Source organism: Agelaius phoeniceus, chromosome 13 (assembly GCF_051311805.1).
Source record: "Agelaius phoeniceus isolate bAgePho1 chromosome 13, bAgePho1.hap1, whole genome shotgun sequence".
In the NCBI taxonomy this organism is placed as follows: Eukaryota; Metazoa; Chordata; class Aves; order Passeriformes; family Icteridae; genus Agelaius; species Agelaius phoeniceus.
Window position 1 is genome coordinate 18,610,493 of NC_135277.1, and position 23,253 is coordinate 18,633,745.

General features: G+C 53.6%; 2 protein-coding genes across 4 annotated transcripts in view; both read left to right on the top strand.

Moving 5' to 3' along the window:
- The window catches only part of TRIP4 (thyroid hormone receptor interactor 4), a 29,904-nt gene extending 17,840 nt beyond the window's left edge, over window positions 1-12,064 (top strand). The window contains exons 12-13 of the mRNA XM_054641969.2: window positions 7,921-8,023; window positions 11,822-12,064. Coding sequence (XP_054497944.2) covers window positions 7,921-8,023; window positions 11,822-11,889 — 171 coding nt within the window. The 3' untranslated portion in view covers window positions 11,890-12,064. The remainder of the gene's footprint in view (window positions 1-7,920; window positions 8,024-11,821) is intronic.
- Window positions 12,065-15,322: 3,258 nt separating this feature from the next.
- ZNF609 (zinc finger protein 609) overlaps window positions 15,323-23,253 on the top strand; it is a 62,488-nt gene continuing 54,557 nt past the window's right edge. For all 3 annotated transcript variants that reach the window (XM_077185355.1, XM_077185356.1, XM_077185357.1), the window contains exon 1: window positions 15,323-15,473. The gene's annotated coding sequence lies outside the window, so the exon portion shown is untranslated. The remainder of the gene's footprint in view (window positions 15,474-23,253) is intronic.

The following is a 23,253-nucleotide window of genomic DNA, read 5'->3' on the forward strand; positions in this document are numbered from 1 at the left end:
CTCTGCTACCATTTCAGCAAACTACTCATGAGCTGGCAGGGCCTTTTCCCTCTCTCAGATGTGGTCACTGATACTTGCTGCCTTCTCAGTGTTTGGGTTTTATTTAATCCTGAAACTGAGGGTTAGATAAAACTGACCTGGTGCCCCAGGTCAGGTGCCCCACTGCCTTCCCATCCAGGTTGGGCTGTGACCACCCTTTCCATAGTGACCCCAAATGATGTGTCAGCTGCAGAATGCAACCCCCATAGTAGATGCAGAGTGCCCAAGGACTCTGCTTGCTTCAGCTTTTGTTGGTGTGTCACTGATTTCCTAACCCTGAACAGACCGGTTGCTCCAATGCATTTCCTGGTCCTGTGAGAGATCCCATCCCTTTTGAGGGGTTGAATCAGTCCTGGGGGCAGGTGCTGGCATCATTCCTCCTTGGGGAGCAGCAGCAAGGGTCAGCATGGGGAGAGGCAGCTGCCCAAGTGAGCCAGGGCAGGGCTGTGTTCCCAGCGTTTGGGTTTTCCGGCTTGGTTGCACGTCCTACCCCTGTTCTTCCCAGCTCTGACTGTGAAAGGACTTTGTGAAGCTGCTTGAAGTCTGACTGTATGTAGCCAGCTGAGGTACTCTGGTTCCCCTCAGCTCCTCCTCCCTGTTGCTTTTCCCTTCTCCTTGCTGATGGTGCAGGTGATGGGGCTGCGTTTAGCCCTGCCCTTGCTGTCCCTTGGCACAGGGGCATGCAAACAGCCCTTTCAGCCTAGTACCTTCCCAAACATTACTCCAAGTCCACCCAGTTTCTCCTGAACTGGTTGTCAGGCACTCTATAAATATCTCCAGCCTTTCCAGGGCTTACCATGGGCGGGTTTTGTCCTGGGCTGGGATGTGAGGGCAGGAGGGTGTTGGTGGCTGCAGGTCCTGCACTGCCGGTTCAGGGAGAGCTGGGCTGTGCAGCTGCCGAGCCCTCCGGAGCCCTGGCAGACAGCTCGGAGTGCACCAGCACAAGGCTGCATTTTAAATCTACATTTCAAAGTCCTCTTATTACTTACTATGTTTTAATTGCTTCCCCTGCCCTTCAAATCAAAGTACAGCCCGTGGTGTAGAGACACCTCGATGGGAGCCGGGCTCTGGGCTGGAGGCGGGGAGCAGCCACCGGATGGGGATGGATCCGCCCCTCCAGGGAAGGATCCCGCGGCGATCCCAGCCTGCTGCGCCTGCATCTGGTTATACCAGCCAGGCATGCGAGGGGCAGAGCAGCCCAGGGCTGCCAGGCATTGTGGTGGGAAGAAGGGGAAAGGAAGGCAGGCTCACAAAATTCCTTGTGCATCCTGGTGCAGGGAGCATGTGCCAGCACACGAGCTGCCAGCAGCAGCTGTAAGCGCTCAGGAACAGCAGGGAGGATGTTGACTGCAACAATGCATCAAGGCTGCGGTTTGTAGCCTCAATAGTCAGGCAGTTAACTTTTTTTCTCTTTTTTTTTAACAAAGACATTTTGATTGCCAAATCCATAACCATTAGCAGCTGTGGTTTCGAGCTGTTCCTTCCTCACACGTTGCAGTCTAGACCTGACAGGCTTTCAAACAAAAGTTTGGCTGACGGCTTTTGTTTGGATTTCTTTGTGATCCTACTTTTTTTTCCTTCTTTTCGTGTTCTGTTGATTTGAATTGAACATCAACGTGCATCCCTTTGCTGACACAGCCTCTGTGGAGCAGCTCTGCTGCATCCCTGAGCTCTTCCATGGCCAAGGACAGCTTGTAGTGTTCTTTGGGTGCATGTTCTGGATGTTTCTGCCTCGAGCTAGAAAATTTGGCATTTCTAGAAACTTGGATGTGCTTAGGGTTTCTGTTTAGGAAAATGTTACATTTCTCATGGGCCAAAGGCTGGTTGGCATATGACCTTAAAAATGGTGCTTGACAATGTGCTTGGAGTTGGAAGTGTGATGCAAGACTGTGTCATGAGGGTGATCAAAACTCAGAGTGAAGCACTTGGTGCTCTGCAAGTGCTTTTCAGGACTGGAGGGCTGAATCAGGAGGTGACACAGTGGTGGTAAACCTGGATCTGCTGTTTGCAGTTGGGTGTCACCTTTGGGTGAATGTGCCCTGGGGCACTCAGGGTGAAGGCTGTGTTGAGAGAATTGGCTGGATAATTCCCCAAAGGGAACATCCTTGTAAAGAGATGATGGAGACCACTGCTGTCAGAACAAATGACAGGGAGCTGATGCTCCTAAACCACTTTTCTTGGAAAAGTGACAGGCCAAATGTGGCTTGGGCACAGTGGCACCCACATCCAATTAAGCATTATCTCTCAGATTTGATGGCTTCATTTCTCCTGGATCCGTGTGTTTGTGGTGCAGGCATTGCTGCAAGTGCCCTTATTTGGCTGCAGCACCCCCATCCCTCCCAAAAAGCTGCCCATTTTCTTTTCCCTCTTGCAAACCACTGAAGAAACATTTTCTAGCTGGATGGTGAGCAATTTCCCTCCGGAGAGGAGGAGAAAATGGCTGTTTAGTAGTTAATTACCTGTTACGTGTCTCTGACAGCGATGAAGCTTATGAGGCATGAAAGAAGAGCAGATCCGCCTCTCCCACAAATCACCAAGAAAACAGGGTGAAGGAAGTTGGGCTCCCAGGGGATCCCTTGCATCCCATTCCTCTTTTTGCACGTGGCCAAGGGGTGTCTCCAACAGCCAGGACGAGCCCAGTGTGTGTTTCTGCCTGCTGGGGGGCGCTGATTTATTGCCACTGCTGGATCCAGCAGCCCCGCTCTGTCAGAGGAGATGCTGCCTCCACCAGGGTGATTTTTTCCCCTTTGAATGCATTTTATGGTGAACTCTCTTGCCAGCACATGGGGTCTGCTTGCTTTTATTCTTTCCAGACAGCATTGCTTTCCAGTGCTGTCTCTTTTATTTCAAGGCTCTTGGAGAGCAGCAGGGAAAGGAAGGCTGGAGCGAGTGTCCTGGCCCGGCACTGCCTGGCAGAGCGAGCCGTGTTTTCCCTGTTGTTCACTGAGGAGCCATGCCAGGAAAATGATTCACCCCTTTCCATCATGAACCTTGCAGAGCATCTCAAGCACCTCCTGGCTGCTGGTGTCCCCAGCAGCTGTAAGATGGAGAGAGTGGCAGTGGCCAGGGGAAGGACCACAGGTTCCAGCGTGCAATTCTCCGCCACGCTCCGGCTAACCGGGATGTGCACTCCCATGGCAAGGAAAGCTCAGGCTGCATTGCAGGGCTCCACAGGCTGGCTGGCGTGTGTGAAACCAGGACTGTTCCCACCCCTTTGTGTCCCCAGGCCTTAATGAGAGCAAGAATGCTCCTGGAGGGTCGCTAGAGAAGCTGCTGAGTGCGCTGGGGCTTTGTGCTGTGCAGAGCTGCTGCTCCGTGCACGCGGTGCCTTTGTTCCTGCCTCGGATGCACCAGAGCAGAGCTCATCTCGTTAGTGATGGTTTGGCTTCCCCCCAGGACGTTTTCCTTCTGCTCTTTCCATTCCCCTGCCTTTGGGTCACAGCAGTTGGGTTCAAGCCAGTGCAGCTTATTGGGGAGAGGTGCAGGAATTGAGGGGTTTGGGATATTTTTTTTTCCTGTGGAGATGCAATCAGGATGAGCAAAGGGTCCCAAATGCTGCATTAGTACCAGGAATGCTGGGTGAGCCTGCATGGCCCCAGCATCCTGCTGCAGGCTTTACCTAAATTGGGAAAGGAAAAAGTGTAACAGATTGGTGTGGGGGGGGGAAAAATATAGCAGGATTTTTTTTTCTCAGATGTCAGAGAAGGTGGGTTTGTGTCTCTGCTGGCTCTGAGCTGGCTCGTCCCCTCCTTTGCTCTTTTGCTGTGGGCTGTGGAGCGGGAGGCTGGCAGCCCTGCTGCTATTCCTGGTGGTGACAAGCTGGTGATGGGAGACGAGGGATGGTGAAAACAAAGTGTAGGGAACATTCATTAGCAATTATCCCTGCTTGCAGCTTGAGCTGGGTGGCTGTTGGGGACATCTGATAGCCACTTAATACGTGTTCAAAGCGCTGGCTCTGGCGTGAGGGTGAGTCTGGTGGCCGGTTTTTGGAGGAGCCCAGGGCTCAGCTCCCTTTTCCACCTTCCTTTAACCTCGAGCTCTTCCTGCAGGTGTTAAGCTGCCTTGAGATCTGCTTTTCTCTTCCCTCCCACCTAATCTCCTCACAGCTGGGGTCTTCCAGACCTGTTAGCAGCAAAGTGAAGCCCAGCTGGAGAGGTGGGACGAGCAGGGGGGGCAGTGGTTGTGTGGAGGCTGTGTGTAGAGTGTGTCTGTGGGGTGTTGGTGTGAAGCAGTGGGAGGAGCAGCTCTTGGTGAGCCACATCAGCTGTTTGCAGCCCACAGAGCCCACTGGCCTCCCACCTCCCTTGTTGCCTGCTGACTACAAGGTGGCAGAAGGTCTGAAAGGAGGCTGAATCTTTTTTTTCACACTGTGGTTGCATTGCATAACCTCTCTCTTTTGAGCTTCTCTGGTCATCTGCAGGATTGGAGAAGGGCAGGTTTGCTCCTTTTTGAGGGACAATCTAGTCTCTGGACTGTATTTGTTGTATCCACCTTCTAAATGCCAGGTTGCTTCCAGGTAGAGGCAGTGTAAAGCTGGAGTAGCAGCACCTATCTTATTAAACACCCCCAATATGAGAGAGATGAGTGCTGTTGAATTTAAGAAGGGACATCCCCCAGCAGACTCCTGGCTGGGTTTGATTCTTGGTCTCTGGAAGAGAGGGAGCATGGTTTCACTCTGAACTGACCTTTTATTTGAAAAAACTGCTGTTGGAGATTGTCTTTACTGGGGATCACAGAATCCCAGACTGGTTGGGGTTGGGAGTGACCATAAAGTTCATCTCATTCCCTGCCCTGGGGTGAAACACACCTCCCACTAGAGCCAGTGACACCAAGCCCTGTCCAATCTGAACGATATGACAGGAAATGCTCTGTCCTCTCCCTCTGCCACACCAGCTCTAGGTTTGGGCTTTTATTCCAAGCTCAGGTTTACTGAAGTGATGATAGGCTGCCTGTGGGGTGGAGTAGTTGGGAATAAATTTTTTCTCTGTCTCCTAAACTTCTGGATTTTGAGACAGTAGAGTAACACAACTGACTTTTCACAGCAGAAACAGTGAGAAATTAGGTTTTGGCACTTAAATTTGGGCAGCTTTGGACAACGTAACAGAGGCAGACCTGTTTGGTATCTTGATGGCAGCATCTCCACTGAGAGTGGGGCTTCCTAAATTTCTGTGGGATGAATGAATGGAATGTACTCATGGAAGAGACTGGGGGAAGAAGGGAGCTGGGCTGTTGGCTTGGCTCAGCATCTTGTGGGAGCTCAGCCTCATCTTCCTTGCTTGGGAACATCCTGACTCTAGGCAGAGGAAAGGGTTTATGGCTCTTTCTTGGCTCCAGCCCACAGGAATATTCTGGATTTTTGTTCACCAGGATGAGATAAGAGGTTTCTGGGTTAGGTACAATAGGAAGCCTTAAATGCAGTGGCTGGATGAGAGGATCCTTCCCTGCCTCCTGGAAGTAGGATGCCAGAGGAAGGACCAAAGCTTTTTAAAATGAAGGACACAAAGGGGTTTGGCTCACAGACTGAGATGCACCCTGGGAGCAAAGATGAAAGGCTGTGGTGTGGAAGCAGGAATTCAAGTCACAGTTGTGGCATCCACCTTGGCCTTGAGATAGGATCGAGCAGGAACTGTTGGAGCTGAAGGCTTGATCCAGGTTTAGAATGAAAGCTGTCAGTGGGTGAAACCAACTTGCTATTGCTTCACTGCTGGTGCCTGTTTGGGAGATGTTCCTAGGATGGGGCTGTAAAAGGTGTGAAGGGGACATGGTGGTGTTCTGGTGCACCTGGGAGATGTGGCTGAGGGGATTTGGGAGGCAGCTGTATCCCAGCAGCAGGACCTCTGCCACACACCCGTCCTGGCTGCCCCACCTGGCTGAAGAAGCCATGGGCTGAAGCAGGGGTAGTGGAGCAGGAAGGGTCACCTCTGCAGCCAGGTTTGGGTAGCCTTTGGTCCTCCAGCCTTGAAGGACCTTGGTCCTTTGGCTTGTCCTCAGGTCCTCCAGCCACGGAGGTGCCACCGGTCACCCGGGAGATGCCGAGAGCGACAGAGCAGTGCCAGCATTTCGCACTCTCCAGGCATTGACTGGGGAAATTCACATTGGCTCTTCCTAACCTTCCAAGATCCTCCTTCCCTGCAGATGGGAAATGAAAATCCTTGGCATGGGCACGGAGCAGTGGAAGCAAGTCAAGTAAGGTGACTCAGCCAAAAAAGAACAGAGAGGAAGAAACCTGTCCAAGGCTGGGTCGGTGCAGCAGGGCATGGGTGCATGGTGTGGATCAGGGCAGCTCCTCCTCCCCAGCACGGAGCAGCTGAGTGCTTGTACCTCTCTCTTACCCAGTGCACAGCTCTTACAGGCTGCTGTAAAATGAGAGGGCTTGGAAACGCTTCCCCTGGTTGATCCAATCCCAGCGTTGGGCTTCTGTAAATCTCCCTGAACTGCTGGCAATGCTGCCAAACCCTGCTGCAGTGTGGGGAGAGCAGGTCGCTCCCTGCTTCCCTCGCCGTGCCCAGCTGTTCCAGGGCAAATCCAAACTCATTTTGGCAGGTCGGTGAGAGCTTTTCAAACACTCGGCCTAGGAGTCATTTGTTAGTAACAAATGGGGGATTTGCCAGGACACGCAGCTCCATCTGCTCTGGCATCCTGTCCCCTCCAGCAGCCTTGATGGATCTGCTTGAGGAAGGCAGGGGAGCAGGAAAAAAAAGAAGGCATTTTTCCCATGGAAGGAAAACCACTTCCGCAGTCTGTTTGAGCAGGGTTTCCTGGGCTGGAGCATCCTCGTGGCATGTGCTGGCCTCAGCGCCTGTCAGCACCAGCTCTGCAGCTCATGGACAATCTGAGGTGAGAGCTGAGACATACATTTTTTATGACTGTTTTGCATTTCACCTCTGAATGCCAGGGAGGCTGAGCTGCAGCCAGCCAGGATCTTGGTGTGCTTCCTGCATGGAGTGTGTTTTTTCTTCTTTTTCCCCACATGGTTAATGAGAGAAACAATTTTAGAGGTCTTTTTCCAATCTAAATGTTTCTATGATTCTATAATCTGTTTATTCTCTTCCTTTAAAATTCCCCCATGTCTTCAGTGTGTTAAAATCCCTCCACTGATTCTGTGAATGGAGCCAGCCCTGAGCTGGTCTCTCTGAGCCATCACCTTGGTATGTAGCAGGTGTGTTGCTCACCTTTTGTATGCAAGTGAGTATCAAGGAATGTGTGTCCCACAGCAGGACTGTGCACACTCTCCAAGTCTCAAATCCTTGTGTTTGGGATTGAGCTTTGTGGGGAACATTTGGGGATGTATCTGTGCTGGGACAGCTGGTGGTGGCCACCTTTCTGGTGGTCATTTCAGGCTGGGTTTGGCAGGTTGTTTTGGTTGTGGTGCTGGTGTGCTGTCCATGACCAGTTAGGGATTAGTGCAAATATTCACATTCCTGGTCGTCTGAATCCAGGGATGCATCAGGCTGAAAGTCTGTCCCTTGCTTGTCCCAGTGAACCAGGTGGGCTGGTGATGGTACCACCTCCCTCTCAACATCCCAGGGTTCTAATCAGCCTAAATCAAATGTGAAACCACAGGGGTGGCACAGGTTGGTTCTAAAGGGGGCTGAAAGGGGTTTGGGAACACCCAGGGTGGGTGGATCCAAAGAGGCAGCAAGCTCCAGCAGAGGCACAGTGGGAAGAGCCTGAGCAAGGGGCTTGCAGAATAAGACCCAGACCTGGAATTGTTGGGGTTTTCTTTTCATTAGAAGTTCTTGAAGTGGTTTGGTCTGAGCTTCTACAGCCTCCATATAACCCATGTCTTGGCTAAGATCTCTCTGTTCTTGCCCACTGAGCTCTTTCTGTGCCCATGCAGCAGTCCTGACTCTGCTCTCTGTGTCTCTCTGTGTTTCACAGTATCCGGACCTGAGCCAGGAGTCTGGCTCTCCATTTGTCTTTATCTGCACGAATCCCCAGGAGATGGTTCTGAAGTTTCCCATCAAAGGAAAACACAAAATCTGTAAGTAGTAAAGTTTCCCCAGGTGCCCCCCCAGCCCTCAGAGCTGGCTCCCCTTGCCACCCCAGCTTGCCGTTGCCAGATGAGTTCCCAACCTTCGCCGTCTGCTCTTTGATCTGGAGGTGTTTGTTTAATGGCTCAAATACATCTGTAATATTTTTTTGTCTTCAGTTCCCCCTTCCCCAGATGTTGCTTCCTTCCAAATACATGCTTCTTCCTGCCTCTGCAAACACTTGGGGAGTCAAAGAGCAGTCGTGTCGGTGGCCGATCTGCTGCCGGCACCAGCCTGGGTTAGAAGAGGAGTCGGTGCAGCAATGCCCAGGCAGATCCAGGCACCCTCCGTGTCCTGCAGTTCCAAACCACACTCTTGCCCCTGAGGGCAGCGAGGGCTTGAACAGCAAGAGCTGCAGGGCCAGATGGATGTTCCCCATCTGCAGGCCGGTGGGATGGGATGGGGTGGGATGGGATGTCCTGGCAGAGCGCGCGGGGAAGTGCCGCAGCATCTGTCCGCGCTGCGCTTGCCAGCGTCGTTAGTCCCTTTTACGAGCCACCAGCCCCTCCGCAGGCTGCCAGTTATCCCTGCCCGCTGCTATAAAAAGGATGGAGGAGGGAATGCGGCAGCTGGGGAGCCCGCAGTCAGCTCCGTCCTTATTAGCAGCCTCCCCAGCACACAGCCCGGGGAAGGCACCGCACGCGCTTGCAGGGGATGTGAAAAATTAATTTGACGGGCTAAAAGCAGCAGAAGCAGGAAGAGTCTTGGCTGTTTATTCAGCAGAGCTGACAACTGGGTGATCTCCCTCCTTTCCACATGGATCACTGGGCTAGTACCTGGGGTTTGGGAGTGTTGGGATTTCTCAGGACTGGTTAATAAGGGTTTTTTTGAAACACAGCAGAAGGTTATTTTTGTTGGCTTTGAGGGTCTTTTTCCCTCTCTGCTCAGGGAATCACCTTTCTCCCACAGCTGGGTGTTGGGATGTCCTGCAAAACCATTTGGTTTCTTCCTTGCCTTTTTGAGCAGCAGCTGGGAGGTGTATTCAGCCAATGCTGACCAGTGCTTGGAGACCTGCAGGTGTTTGAATCTCACTTATGGTCCTCCCCCTGGATGGGTTATTCTGAGTGCCAGTGAGCAGGCAGGAGTTATTTAGGATGCAAATCTTGGCTGTGGGTTAGCCTCGTGGCCCTTGTGTGCTGGTGCAGCCACTGCATCCTTTTTTCCTCTTGTTTTAACCTCTCCTTTGCCCTCACCAGGCTCTCGTGCTCCTTCACTCCCACCTCTGCCTCTGTCTGGCCGTGGGTGGGAGAGGGTGAAGCTGCTCTGCGGCTCCTGCACGTCTGCCTTGCCGGGTGCAGGTGCTGCCAGTCCCCTCCCCATCTGTCACATCATCTCCTTTGTGTTGTGACACTTTCCTGCTTGGAGAAGGATCAGTCTAACAGCCTGGAAGGAAGCCGGCTGTGCTGGCGGCTGCCTGTGCTCCCACTCCCACTGCTGGCCCTGCCTTCCCTGCCCTCCATCCCAATAGGAGCTGTCACAGGAGCAGCACAGGGGGGCTGTGGAGCTGTGTGTTCACCTCCCAGAAGGGACATGGTCCGTCTGGGTGATATTTATGACAGCCTGAGGAAGGAGCAGGGAAGCCTTTGACCTCTCATCGGCGCAAGGAGCTGTTTTAATAGAAGCTGGCATTGCATCCCAGGCAGTCAGAAGCTTAATTCTCCCAGCTGGAAGCTGAGCAGAGGGAAGGTGCCAGCTCACATCCCCACTTGGGCTTGCTGGCTGCCCTGGTCTCCTTGAAACCTGGCTCAAACCATGACAAAATGCCAGTTTGTCCTGTTGGGAAGCCAAGCCAGAGCAGTTTTCCTTGCCAGATAACAGCATGGACCTCGCCACAGTGACATCCGGATGCTTCTCTGTTGCAAATTGTTTCTAGCAGCCTGGGGATGGGAAAAAAACCCTAGCATGGCTCAATTTTTGCTGCCAGGGTCATTGTTTTTGTGGAAGGGGTGGGCACAGCGTTGCATCTGGGAGCACAGCTCTCCCCAGATATGTCCCCTTGTAGTTTTAGTGCAAGAGGACAAAGCTCATTGGCCTTTCTCGTGGGAGATTTCCTTGAATCCAGGCAAAGCTACCCTGAAGCATCAATTAGAAGCCTCCCTCCAACAGCCAGTGCCTGGAAGAGTGAAGAGGAGCAGAGGACATGGTGTGAGACAAGAGGCCTTGAATCATTGAGCAGAAAGAGCAAGGGACCCTGGGGCTTTGCCTTATTTTAGCCTTTTCTTAAAGGTTACCTGTGTGGTGTGTGGTGTTTGCAAGCTGGAAGAGCAGAGGAGCTACCCAGTGTTTTTGGGGTCCAGGAGAAGCAGGCAGGCACATGAAAAGTACACAGCCCTGGTGACTGTAGGTGGTGTTGGGGGACCAGAGCATAGAGAGAATGTGAACTTGCTGCCTTTCTCCTGCCAGAACCACCCCTGATGTGGGGACAGGGTGGTCTGACACACTGCTGGGCTGGCTCAGCCTGCTGGGGTGCCAGTGACTGGAAACAGCGATTGCAAGGAGGGGGCTTCTTCCCCATCCTAAGGTGATGGGGGCAGAGTTTTCTCTGGGGTGGCCAAGGGGGATGGAGGATCTTCCAGAACATCTTCCAAGCCATGTTTCAGTTTGTGGATCTGTGGCATGGTGATCTATAAACTGTCTTTGTTCAACTGGAATTGAGAAGTTTTCTTGGTTTGAAGAGAAGGTAATGGTCACTGGCTGGTTAGGAGCCATTTTCTCTGGAGAAGCACCTGCTTCTTATGGCACATGGACATTTACCAGCAGATTTTGGAGCAGTGGTTGAAGCAGAACTTTGGAGCCTGGTGTATCTTTCCCTGTCTCTGTTCCCAGCTGCAGAGACAGGATGAGGCTGGCATTTAGAGGATGGGAAGATCCAAGGGGAGCAGCAGGAAGGCAAGTCCTGGGGAGATGTGGCATTAGAGGAGGTGGCCAGTGTTGGCTGCTGGCAGAGCCTCTCTGGGAAGCTGGCTCTGGGAGAGCAGGAGCATCCTTGCATTTTTACTGGCAGGAAGAAGAGGACGAGGACACTCCTCTGAGGAAGCACATCACTATGCCTGGCTGCTGGCTTCTTCAGCAGGAGTTACCCAAAATCCCATGTTCTGGTGTCCTGCTCCTCTCCCCGGTGGGAAAGCAGAGCTGGCAATGAAGTCCCCAAGGGCTGTGAAGGACAAGGAGAAGGCAGTGTTTTCTCCAGGTCCCACTGGAGCTGCTGGCTGAGGTTTTCCCTGGTGGCAAAGGCAGCAGATGGCCTTGGAGACCACCAACCTGGCACGTAGCAACGTGGAGCAGGTGTCCCCATCACACTGGGTACCCATTGCACCATCATCCCAAGCTGAGGGTTTGTTGTCCCACTCCTGCCCTTTGCCGCACCGTGGAAAAACACATCCCTGTCACATTGCTGGACGGTTCCCCATCTCCTCCAAGCATCCTGGGGGCAGGCACAGGGATTGGTTTCCCCCCTGGTAGTGGCAGGCGAGTGCTGGATGTGAATTCACTCCTCTCCTGGCTGAATTTCCCCCCCTTGGCCACGTCGGACACGCTTGCCCCTGGCTCCCCGGTGTCGCGCCTGCAGAGGGAGGCCAGGGCGGCTGGAAACGCCTGGCTCCTCAAGCAGGATAATTGGATGTGACAGGAACACACTAACTAGGAGACCTCGCTGCCTCCAGCTCATTTGCATTGCAAATAGCATTTAAAAATAAAGAGTGATGAGGGTTTGTTGTGTTTTTCTTTTTTCTTTAATCCCCTCTTTACAGGGAAGCTGGATGCAAAGATCCATCAGGGAGCAAAGAAGGGGTTAATGAAGCAGAAAGCCGTGGGGTGAGCGCCGGGGGAGCAGCACTGGTTCCCATGAAGCACCCAACTGCCTCTGAAGGGAGCCAGGATGGTCTTCAGCTCTGGAAAACAGGTGCAAGATGGATCCCTGATCCCACACTGTGTTTAGGTATTGCTTTCTCTCTTGTATTCCAAAAGTATTAAAAGAGACTTGTTTTCACCAAGACCTGGCCCAACAGCCCTCTGCTTCCAGGGAGGTTCCACACTGCAGACAAGGGTGGGTGGGAGGATGCAGTTCAGCAATCACTGGCACCCACAGGAGCAGCATGGGGAATGGGCCATGGGGAGCTCTCCAGCAGCAGACAGCCCAGCTCCATCCTGGCTTTGGCAGGATCTCCCTCTCCAAAAAGTGCCTTGAGGTGTTTTTTGCTCTTTGGGGTCAAACACATGGAGGAGAAGGATGAGAAGCTGAGGGGATGAGGAGGATGGCTCCCAACAATCAGAGAGCCTGAGCCCTTCCAAGTGGGGATGGGAGGTTTGGGGTTAGAGGTGGGTTCTGTGCCTGCTCACAGGTGCTCTTCCAGCCCTTGGGAATCACTGCTGAGTGCCCAACCTTACATCCTTCTGCTGATTTGTACCAAAGCAGCAGCCTGGCTCCCAGAAGTTGTGTGTAGAACACCTCTGGAATAAGCTGAATTTTGCCTTTTTCTCTACTCCCTTGCCCTGAGCCTCTCCCCACATTACCATGTCCGTGCTCATCATGCTCTGGTGTGTACTGGGCTGTGATCCCTTCGTGCTGGGGTGCTCCAGGCTCTGGCTTGCCATGGTCTAAGAGCTCCTCCTCATTACCCTCAGCCCACCCTGCTCTGGCAGGGACAGAGTGGTCCCCCCAGCACTCCCACCATCCCTTTTCCTACTCTTTCCCAGGAATGTGGTGGGAGCTGCCAGCTCAACTGCTTGGCACAGTCCCTGGGTGTAGGTTGTCCCAGCCCTCTGCCCCATGGGAGAGGAGGAAGAGGGTGCAAAGCCTTCATGCTGCAGCACTGGAAGTTGTCCCATGCCATTTGCCCTGGGCTTTGTCTTCTGGCTCCATTTGCTGCCCGTGGGATCTCTGAGGTGCTGGAAATGATGGGGCTGGATCCAACGCCCACCCACGTTATCCCTCAGTGGGAAAACCCTCGCGGGTGCTCCAGCTCTGAGCTGCCCACCATTGGCACAGAGGTTATGGTGTGGGAGCTGTTGTTCAGTGTGGCCAAGGGTGATGGGATTCTCCTGCTTCCTTCCTCTGGCTGCATCCCTCCATCTGCTCTGTCCCTTGTGTCCCACCACTGTGGTCCAGTCAGCTGTGCTGCGATTCCTGGAGACTTCCCTGCACTCTTCTTACATGGAGATCCTACTGTCCTGGTGCATGTCCCTTGAGCGTGACGGAGAATATCTATGGTGCCAACAGGAGCAGAGCTGGAGAGGGATGGGGGTGTTGGGGACACATCCTGGGCTCCTGGTGGCTTGGGAAGAAGGAGGCAGGAGAGGCCTTGTGGGCTGTGTGGGAGAGGCGGGACACAGGGCTGGAAGTCAAAGGAGGTGCCAGGCTGGCTCCAGGTGCTGCAGCTCCTGCTTCTGTCCCAGGAGTGCAGCACCATCAGACAAGACTATGACAGAGTGGGATCTTGTGCCAGCTCTGTGATCCCATAAAATCCCACCTTCATCACACCAAGTGCCTGTTAGAATCCCCATCCCAAGGTACTGCTTCCCCAGATGGGTCACGCATCCCATGCCTGAGCCAGGCTTTAATATGAAGCCATGATTTGGCTCCATATTAAACCAGATCCATCTCCTGCCCGCAACTCTGTCAGTGGCTGCTGCCTTGTCACCTCCCTGTCCTTTATCACTCACAGCTCACATTTACCTGGTGCCTGCAGGTTTCACCCCTAAGGGTTCCACATCCACCATCGTCTGTAGGATCCTGTGGGATCTCTGGCACCTGCAGGCAGGCTGGATCACAGGCCCTGCTCGTCGTCGTGCCAAAACATCATTGGAGTGATGCTGAGATCATTCCCAATGGAACTGCCTTGCCTGGCAGGGGTTTTATTTTCCTTCTGTGTTAGTGGCATCACAGTTTTGCCAGGAAAGATGCACTGACCCATCCCTGGTTCATCCTGCGTTCCTGACTGATGCTGGTTTTTCCACCCTTGCAAGCACCATTCCTGGTCTGAGATTTGCTCAACATCAACACCAAATGCTCATAAAACCTTTTACCCAATCCTTGAAAATACTTCAGTAAAAACTGACCTGGTTTTATTAATACAGGTTCTCTTGGAGCCTGCTAGCATTGGCTCTGTGCTCTGTGAGAATGGTTTCTCCGCATCAGGATAAGGAAGGATTTCTCCTCTTACTCTCTTTTGGGCTGTAAGAATTCTCATGCCTCTTTTCCTGTTGATTTAAACATCCTTTGTGTCCCTCCCACATTCCCCCAAAAGCTGGTGAGGTGCCCAGCCTTCTGGCCTTCTTGGCATCCGGCTCCTTTGCCAGGGATTTGGGTCTTGTGTTGTCCTTGTTTGGGGCACAAAGTGTCAGAGAGCTCCTTTGGTGCTCTCCTGAAACCACACTGGATGGTGGCACACTCAAGGAATGGTGGCACCTCTTTGGGCTGGAATACTTACAGCAGACCCTGGCTGGTGGATGGAGTTGGTGCTGCCCTCTCCCTCTGCAGGACCTGCAGATTTGTGCATATTCCTGCTCCATGCTCAGCCCTGACAGATGCCAGCTGGGATCCTGCATCCTATCTCCCATTGGCACTTGTTATCACACTGGTTCACCTTCTTGGTTTTGGGGTGTCATGGTGACAGGACTGGGACTGATCCCCACTGAGCTGAACTGAAATTTCCTCACCAAACAGTGGGGCTGATGCTAAGGCTTTGGGAAAAGGAGCAGAGGTTTTGGATTGTCTGGGGGCTAGGGTTGAGATGAGCTGGAATTTCCTCCCTGGTCAGCAGGGCCGGTGCTGAGGCTTTAGGTGGGAAGTGGAGAGTTTAGGGGACATGTCACCTCCAGGGCATGAGAACGGCTGGGGACCCAGGTGCTCTCTCCATCCAGAAGAGTGTTTGGAAAGGAAAAGTGGCAGCGCAGGGCACGATGTGGTGGATTTTGAGGTAGGTGTGGATGCCCGGGGTGATGATGACTCCCACCCCCTGCCTTTCTGTGCTGGCTCTGGGAGCGAAAAGCGTGGCCTTGGGGGAACCATACCGGGCTGAGGTCTCACAAGACACCACCCAGAGCGTGAAACACCCCCGAAAGATTCCCCCCGCCATTTCCGAGGAGGCACTACGGCGGCTCCGGCTCCCAAGGCAGGGACCGCTCCGCTCCGGGCTTTGTCTGTCTCCGGCTCCCGATGCTTCAGGCGCGGTATCCGTTCCGTGTTTTCCCGCCGCCCGGGGACGCCGCTCCACGTTCCGCCCTCCGCGTTTTGCGCCGCGTCCGCCCCGCCCCGCCCGGCGGACCCGGCGCGGCCTGCGCGGCGCGGCCTCAGCGCGTGGCGGCCCCGGCCGGCCCGGCCCGGCCCCGGCCCCGGCCCGCAGCGCCGGCCCCGGCGCGACCCACATGGAGCGCACCTAGGGCGGATACCCCAGCGACCGGGTGAGTGCGCGCCCGGCCGGGCCCGCGCCACGCCGCCCCTCCGCGGGCGGGGGGGGGTGCGTGGGGGGGTGGCGGTTGGGGCTCCCCTCGGGCCTCGGGCACCCCCCCCCCCCCGCCCCTTCTGCACGGGCTGGGCCCGGGCCGCCGCCGTGAGCCGTGACGGGGATATGTGCCCTCCCCGCTTCTTCCTTGTGACCCCCGGGAAGGCGGCTGTGCCCTCCCCCACCCCCCCGCGGGCCCCCCCGTGACCCTTACGGACGGGGATCCGGGTACCCCTCCCCCGGGACCATTGGGAACGGGAGTTTCAGTGCCCCCCCGTCCTCTGTGACCCCTGGGAATGGGGCCGTGCGCCCCCCCGCCGACCCTGGGGCAGTCTGTGTGCGACCAGTGGGGGCGAGGATATGTGCCTCCCCCTCCCTCATCTCTGGCCGTGGGGATGGAGCTCCGCAGCCTCCCCCAGGAGCGCAGGGACGAGGGTCTGTGTGCCCCTGGCCCCCCCTCCCCGGAGCACGGGGGCGGTTGCGGGTCCCTCCCGCGGCCGTTGGGAAGGAGCCCCCGCGGGTGTTGCGGCCGTTGGGGTCGGGTCCCCCCGGGCGGTGCGGGGCCCGCCTTTGCCGCCGCGAGGGTCGCGCTCGGGGTCCCCACGGCTGGCAGGGGGTGTCCCTCCCCTGCGTGGGGTCACCGCCATGCCAGGTTTTGTGGGGAGGAGCGGGGCTGCGGGGGGTGATGCGGACGGGGAGGGGGTTCTCGGGAGGATGGCGGTGTTCCTGGGCGGAGGCGGGGGTCGCCCCTCTTGACCCCCGTGCAGGGAGGGTTTGGGGGGCACAGGAACAGAGGGACAGCGCGAGCGGAGGTTCCCTGGACCTCAGCTCTTTTGTAGTGCCGGTAAGGGGTTGGTTCTCCGCACAAATCCCGGAAGATTGAATGTTCCCCAACGCGTTTAGCGAGTCCCTGTGAGTTTGGGGCGGGTCAGACCCCGAGAGCGGAGCCCCTCCGGGCATCACCCCCGGGGCCGGGCCCTGTGCCGCAGTACGAGCCGCCCTCCTTCGAGTCCTTCGAGCCCCCGTTGGCCAGCGGGGCCCATCTGGAGGTGACCCCGCCGGTGACAACGTGGCCGGGTGTCCCGCGAGGGTTGGGGCGGCCGGCGGGGCAAGCGCTCCTGCCGTGCGCTCTCTCGCCCGTTGTGTACACGGGGAAGGTCACAGGTTCAGGTCTGGTCTGCGAGACTTGGCTCCCCTCCATCTCCCAGCAGCCTTCCTTTTGCCTTTCCTTTCCTTTTTTCCCCGCTTTCTGGGAAGGCCCTTTCCCTTGGAGGAGGCTTTATACACTCATTTTCCAAAGTGTGCACTGAAGAGCCCCATGGGCTCTTTCCCCCTCCTCCGGAATGTCCGAGGATGCCGGTGTTGGGGCTGGCTTTTGGGCTCCATCGTGTACAGGCAGTTCCTTGCCTGGACATCCTCAGGAAAACCTATTTCCACGCTTTGTGCAATGACTCCAGCATCAGATTATGCCGCACATTTCTAGCTCTTTGTTGGCAGTACGCGACCGCACATGCACGGCACTCAGAAAATCCAGGCAGCTGATTTTATTGATTATCTCTTGACCAAAAATAATTTATATTTTACCATTTTGAAGCTGTTTAAGTCACAAAACACAGATCCTTGCCTTTTTACACCCTTGTTCACCCAGTGAGGTTTTCCCCTCTCCTGTGAGGAGGAGGAGATGTGCGCAGCACCGGGAGCGTGGTGTCTCTGTGGTGGAAAAGGACAAGGATTTAATGTTTCACCTGGACTGGCCTGGCATGGAGGGCAAGGGCTGCCTCTGGTCAGAGCCACTGGAGGAAATTAATTATCAAGCAAGTTGGAATGACCTGTAATTGAGTATGGCCAGAGCACGCGGAGGGGGTTTTATTCCTTTCTCCAAGCCAGGCACTCCGACTTGGTCTGTGTGTTTGGTGAGTCACCATTAGGCTCAGTAGCCTCAGGGGCCAGTGTGTGTGTGCATGGATGTGTCTCTTAACATACTTGTTATCTCTCTGCGTGCTGAAAGTGGTGTGATTTTTTGAAGGGCATCCATCTGTCTGTCTGGAGCCCTGTGCTGGGTGGTAGCCCCAAATAATCCCTCCCTTGCCTCAGTTGCAAAGTGCCCTCACACTTCCTTGCACCTGGCTTGTCTTATGTCGGTGGTGATGACATCACTTCTTCTGCCTCAAAAGCTTTTTCCCTGTAAATTGAGCTGAAAAGGTGCATTTCTGGGAAGAAAGGGCTCACAAAGGTGGTTGAGGTGCTCTCACATGGTGTTGGATCTACCCAACAGCTTGTGTGTATCTCTTTATTTTGAATTAACAAGACCAAAGTTCGCTCTGTCTGGTTTATTCTCTTGGAGAACAGGGCTGCCTTGAATCAAAAATTGCCTCCAGGTTATATTTACAGTGTATCCTTAATTGTGATTGCATAAATTAAAGAAAACCAGGAGCTGCCCGGTCTTTCTAGCGTTTCCTTGTGGGCATCATTCCCCAGACAAAGTCAATGTCTGTGTTGTGTCTAGGCCAGGACAGGTGGGACACCCACATCTGGGATCCCATTTCTGGGCTCAGCTGATGGTGGTTGAGGACCAAAGTCACGTATTGTGTCTGATTTAATTGGCGTTTCCAAGGTGTAGGGATCTTTCTCTGCGTGTTGTGGTGGGGAGAGTCTTGAGCTGGACCTTGGCTGGGCTGGGAGTGGGGCTGCACCTCGGCCCTGTCCCACCACGCCCCGCGCACACGGCTCTGACCGGGATTAGGGCCTGTGGGCGCTGATGCAATCCCAGTCCCAGATGTAATGCAGTAAGCCTCTTTGTCCCCTTTATCCAGAGCATTATGTAAATAAGATGGTATTTATGGTGCCAGGTATGTTGTTCCGGGGCTGTGTGACATCCTGCGTGCGCAGCGATGCCCTTTGAGCGTTGGCTTGGTTGCCGGTGTTCCTGGCCAGAGACAGGGACCTGCTGGGGGCAGGTCTGGGGAGTGTGTCACATGCTGGCTCCCTGCAGAGAGGAGGAGGTGAGGCTCCAGGTGACCTTGCCAGGAGCTGTGACAGTATCAGCGTGCTCAGTTGCTTGTAGTGATGAAGGCAGCGAGTGGATCAGTGCTGGAGTCGGTGGGGTGATTGCCCACTGAGGTCACGGAGAAGTCTATGGTTATCACAGCAGGCTTCCTGCAGGATGTGGACTGCTGGTTCCTCAGCCTTGGGGGTGGGAGGGTCGTGTGTCTGTTCCCAGACCTGTGTTCTTTTGCAACTGATGGTGGTTTGTGGAGATATTTTTTGGGAAGCACCAAAGTCTCTGAAGCACCTGGAGATGGGCCAGGCTGTTTGTAGTTCTTCTGTGACTCCTGATGTTTCATGGGCTCTCTGGGCATGGGGAGAGCTTGTAGTTTTCTCTTGGGTCTTGCCTGCTTACTAGGGAAGATCCTAATTTGGGTATTTGTGGCAGTGGGTGGAGGGATGAGGATGCATTGCATGAGGGTGCTTGACTCCATCAGGGTTTGGAGTTGGGGTGGGGGTGTGTTGAGGAGCCCATGTGGGTGTGAAGGACCTTTTCCAAGATCTGTGTAAGTAGATGAGCTGGCTTAGAGCATGTAACTGTCCTGGGAGCTCATTGTGGCTCCTGAACCAAAGCTTTGGCCACCCTGGCAGCAACCAGTCTGCTTTATGTCCCCATGCTGGGTTGACTTGGATGAGGAAGGGTGTTGCTTTATGTTGGGAAAGGGCAGGAAGAGAGATCCCACTGGGATATGGCTTATTTTGCCATGCAGACACGCTTTCCTGCTACCGAGGGTCGGTGCCTTGAGGTATGACATTGTGTCAGAGGAAGGAGTGAGGTTGAGCTTGAACAATCTGAGTAAGAAAATAGGGAATGGCTGCCTGACCAGGAAACTTGCTCTGGGATTCCAGTTGCTCTTGTGATTGATTTTTTTCTTTAAAGGAAGCCAATTCCCATCTGCATTTGGGTGAAAAATCAGTTTTTGTGATGAGTCCAAGAGGTTGTTTTGTTTTCGCTGCAGCTGAGTGTCCTTCACATGCACAAAACCCACTGACGTAGCTGCTGAGCGTCAGCTCAGATGTGGTGTGAGGGGTATGAAAGGATGCAAGTGCAGTTTTTTTGTGGATGAATAAGGATAGTTTCAGGACAACCTTGATATTTTGTATTGAAACATTAAATGCCCAACTTCTAAAATTGCCATGTTCATGGTGTAAGAAAAGGAAAGATGATGTTGTTGCTTTATGTTTCTCTTTCCCCAAGCACAGAAAGGTTTTGTGGTTGGATTTTTCCTCTAAGCTGTTCTTGGGCCACTTGTTCTTCCAGTGGCTGGAATGATGAGACCTCTACAGTGCACCATCATGTGTGATGGGGCTATGCTGATTTAATGATAAAAAAATTGATTTTAATGAATTTGCTGAGCCCATTTGTGCTTTGGATTGGCAGAACATTGTTGGTTCAACTGGGGTCCAAAGATTTGACTTGGAGTTTTCCTGGTGCTTCTCCAAGTGGATGAAGGGCGGATCAGGAGGAGTTTGCTGTGTGGCTTTAAAGGAGTGAAAAGGAGGTGTGTGATGACTTCACTGACAGTAAACACTATGAATCCAATAGGAGAGGAAGAATCTTGCTCATCTCTGGGTGTATTACTTCTCCTTTCCCAAAGGTTTAGTAGCTTTATTGAAATTTCTTCTTGTCCTGAGGATTTCTTGTTTATCTTTGAGGGGGTGTCATGTCTCATCTGCACCTTCCCTCTGCATCCATTGCCACAAGTAATTCCAAGTGCACTAGGACTCCCCAAATAAGCCCAGCCTGCTTTGATGCATGGTTTTCATTGGGTTTTATTGTATTCCTGTGTGCTGGCTAATTCACAAAATTCGGCAATTTGCAATGGGTCATTAGCACGAATTAGCAACTTTCTGATGGATATCAGAGCTCTGCAAATGTGCCGTATTAATCTGGGAGATACACCTATTTATTATCCCTCCCAGGGAAAAAAAAAGGGATTTCTCTGGCATGGTACTTGCTCTGCTTGCATTTGTCCCTGTCTGCATCTGCCTTCCCTCCTCCTTTACTTCACAGTCTGGTTGTTTTTTTCCCAAAGTGTTCCCAGGCTGATGATGTGACAGGAAGAGGGATTACAGCCGCACGCACTGGCCTTGCTACAAAGGGAGCCTCAGCTTTGGGAGCCAAGGTGCCCTAATTGGTTATCGAATGAAGGGAATTAAAGGCATTAATAGGTGAAGTGGCAGCTCCTTCGGTTTTGGAGCAGTGGAGAGATGTTCATCGTCTTCTGAAGGCTGGGAAACAGCCAAGACTGGCTGCATGCTCTGCTCCTAAAAGGAAGGATAAAGAAAATAAAGCCCAGGAGCTCTCCCTTCCCTGGGAGCAAGCAAACCAGTGGCTGTCTGTCCTCTTTGACCAATGCTGTGCCCTTCTCCTGTTGAGGCAGGGCTGTGGCTGTGAGACACTGCTCAGCTGGGATCACTCCAGTGCTCTTCCTTTGGATGAAGAAGATGGAGAGGAGATGTTGACTTTTGTGCAGACGGCAGTGCAGCCAGTGGTTTGCTGTTTCTGCTGTGCCTCTGGGAGGGTGATCCTTGTTGGATACCTGCATCTCTGTGACCATAAGAACCCAGTTTGGGACTGGGCCAGCAATGGGCCTGGGGGACAGCAGGGTGGCCAGGAGCAAGGTGAGGAGCCACACCGCCTCTGGAGCCCTGTAAGGAAAGGGAGCAAATGGCTGATTCAGTAGTGCCCACCTTGCTCCCACAACACCCTGAGCTCAGGATGCTGCCAGCACCTGGGTGTCCTCCTGCATCCCTGCTGACAGCGTTGAGTGAGCAGGGGAAAAGGGCAAGCTCCCTTTTCTGGCACTTATTCCAGTGGTTATTTATGCCATTGGTTGTCTTCGGTCTTTGCCAGGTCTTCTTTCCTCCCATCTCCATGACTGATGCTTCGAGGATCTTCCCTGGTCACATCCGTCTTGCTGCTTCCTCTCACTGCTGGCAATCTTCCAGCCTGCATGGAGTGCTGAAGTTTGGGAACCTCTTGGGTTATTTTTATGTGCCCTCTACCCCCTTCTAGGCTGTGCAAAAGGGCAGGCCACCAGTTCAGATACCTTTAAGCCTCTCATAAATCAGTTCACTTGTGTGTTGGGGTTAGCAAGGATGTAACTGCACTGGTTTTAAATCCACACGGCTCTTCCACTTTCCCAGTCGAAACCAGCTCTGTTCAAGGGGCAGTCATTCCCCAGGTTTATCACTATGGGAAGCATTGCAGTGCCAAGCAGATTGGCTCAGATGTCTCATTTTGAGTGTTTAATGTTATTTTTGGCACCAGCCAGCAGCGACACGGCTGGCTGGGCTCAATAAGAATGGCCTTTGTGGTGGTAGAGGAGCACCGGGGCCGTGTCTGGTGCTGCCGGAATGCACTGGCTTGTCTGGGGTACACTCACCCCAAGGGCTTCTGTGTTAATCCTGCCTGGTTATTGCTCATGGTGTTGCTTTGCTTTTGCTGCTGTGTAGCTGCCAGTGGTCTGTGTGTCAGCCTTCAACAGCCAAACCCTGTGGCACCACTGCTCTACTCCTCTGGCACTGCCAGTGCCTGCCGGGCACCTGCTGGGTGCCAGTGATGCCATGCCACCCACAGGGTGGCACATGAGGATCATGGGGCAAGCAGAGTATGCAGATTTTGGGTGAAGATGGGGCTGTGTTTCTGATTCTTGTTAAACCAACGTGTGCAGGTCTGGGCATGGCAGTTACACAGGGGTGTCTTCCAGCATGCAGACACAACAGTGAGGGCTGTCCAACCCAATCCTTGTTGGGCAGCCCTGATTCAGGGTAGATCTGAGAGCTGAGCTTGCAGGAAGGAAACTGCTCTGTCCTTTTACCTACCGAATACTTTTTTTCCCACACTTGTGGATTTTTCAGTTCCTCTTTCTCTGTACAACAGAAAGTTTAGACACTGGGCACCAGTTTGTGTTTGTGGATTTGGGATCTCATAGAAAAATCTTGGCCATTTTCAGCTGCCTGAGATTTTAGAGTCTGCAAGGTCAAGCTTGCTGGAAGATGTCTATCCTGGCATTTTTGGATGAACAGGCTGTGATCCAGAGCCTGAGCCTTGCTACTCCCTGCTCATCTCCATGGCAAAGGCCAGGGAGGGGGATGTGGCTCACTCAGGAAGGATCCTGCTGTCAGAGCTGTAACAAAGCACTGGCATGACTCTTGCCTGCTCATGCTGTGCTTGATGCTCCTCCAGTCCATGCCACTGTGTTATCTTAGCACCTGCAAACCTGGCTCCTGCCTGGCAGGAGGTCAGTCAGCTCTTTGCAGGGGGGCTGCATGTGCAGGAACATTGCTGGACTTAAGGCACCTACAGAGAGGAGCCACATGGAGAAGTCAAGGGGCAACAGATGAAAATTGCACTGGGACAGGCTTCATCTCAACATAAGAAAGAAATTTTTTGTAGCCATTCCTTGGAACAACCCCCTCTAGGACACAGTAAGGATGTAAGTCCATGCTGGTGGAGATTTTCAAGATGTGACTGGACAGGGTAGTAGGTAATCTCACCTGATCTCCCTTTTTCTCAAAAGGTTGGAGCAGGTGACCTTTCAAGGTCCCTTCCAATGTGCTCTGCTCTATGGTTCTATGACCTGTAGACACATACATTCAAGCTTGTGTGTAACAATGGCCCTTGCTCAGCTTCCCAGAGAAGTGACTCCAGCAGTACAGTTTGGCAGAGAGTGAGCAGATGTTCTGAG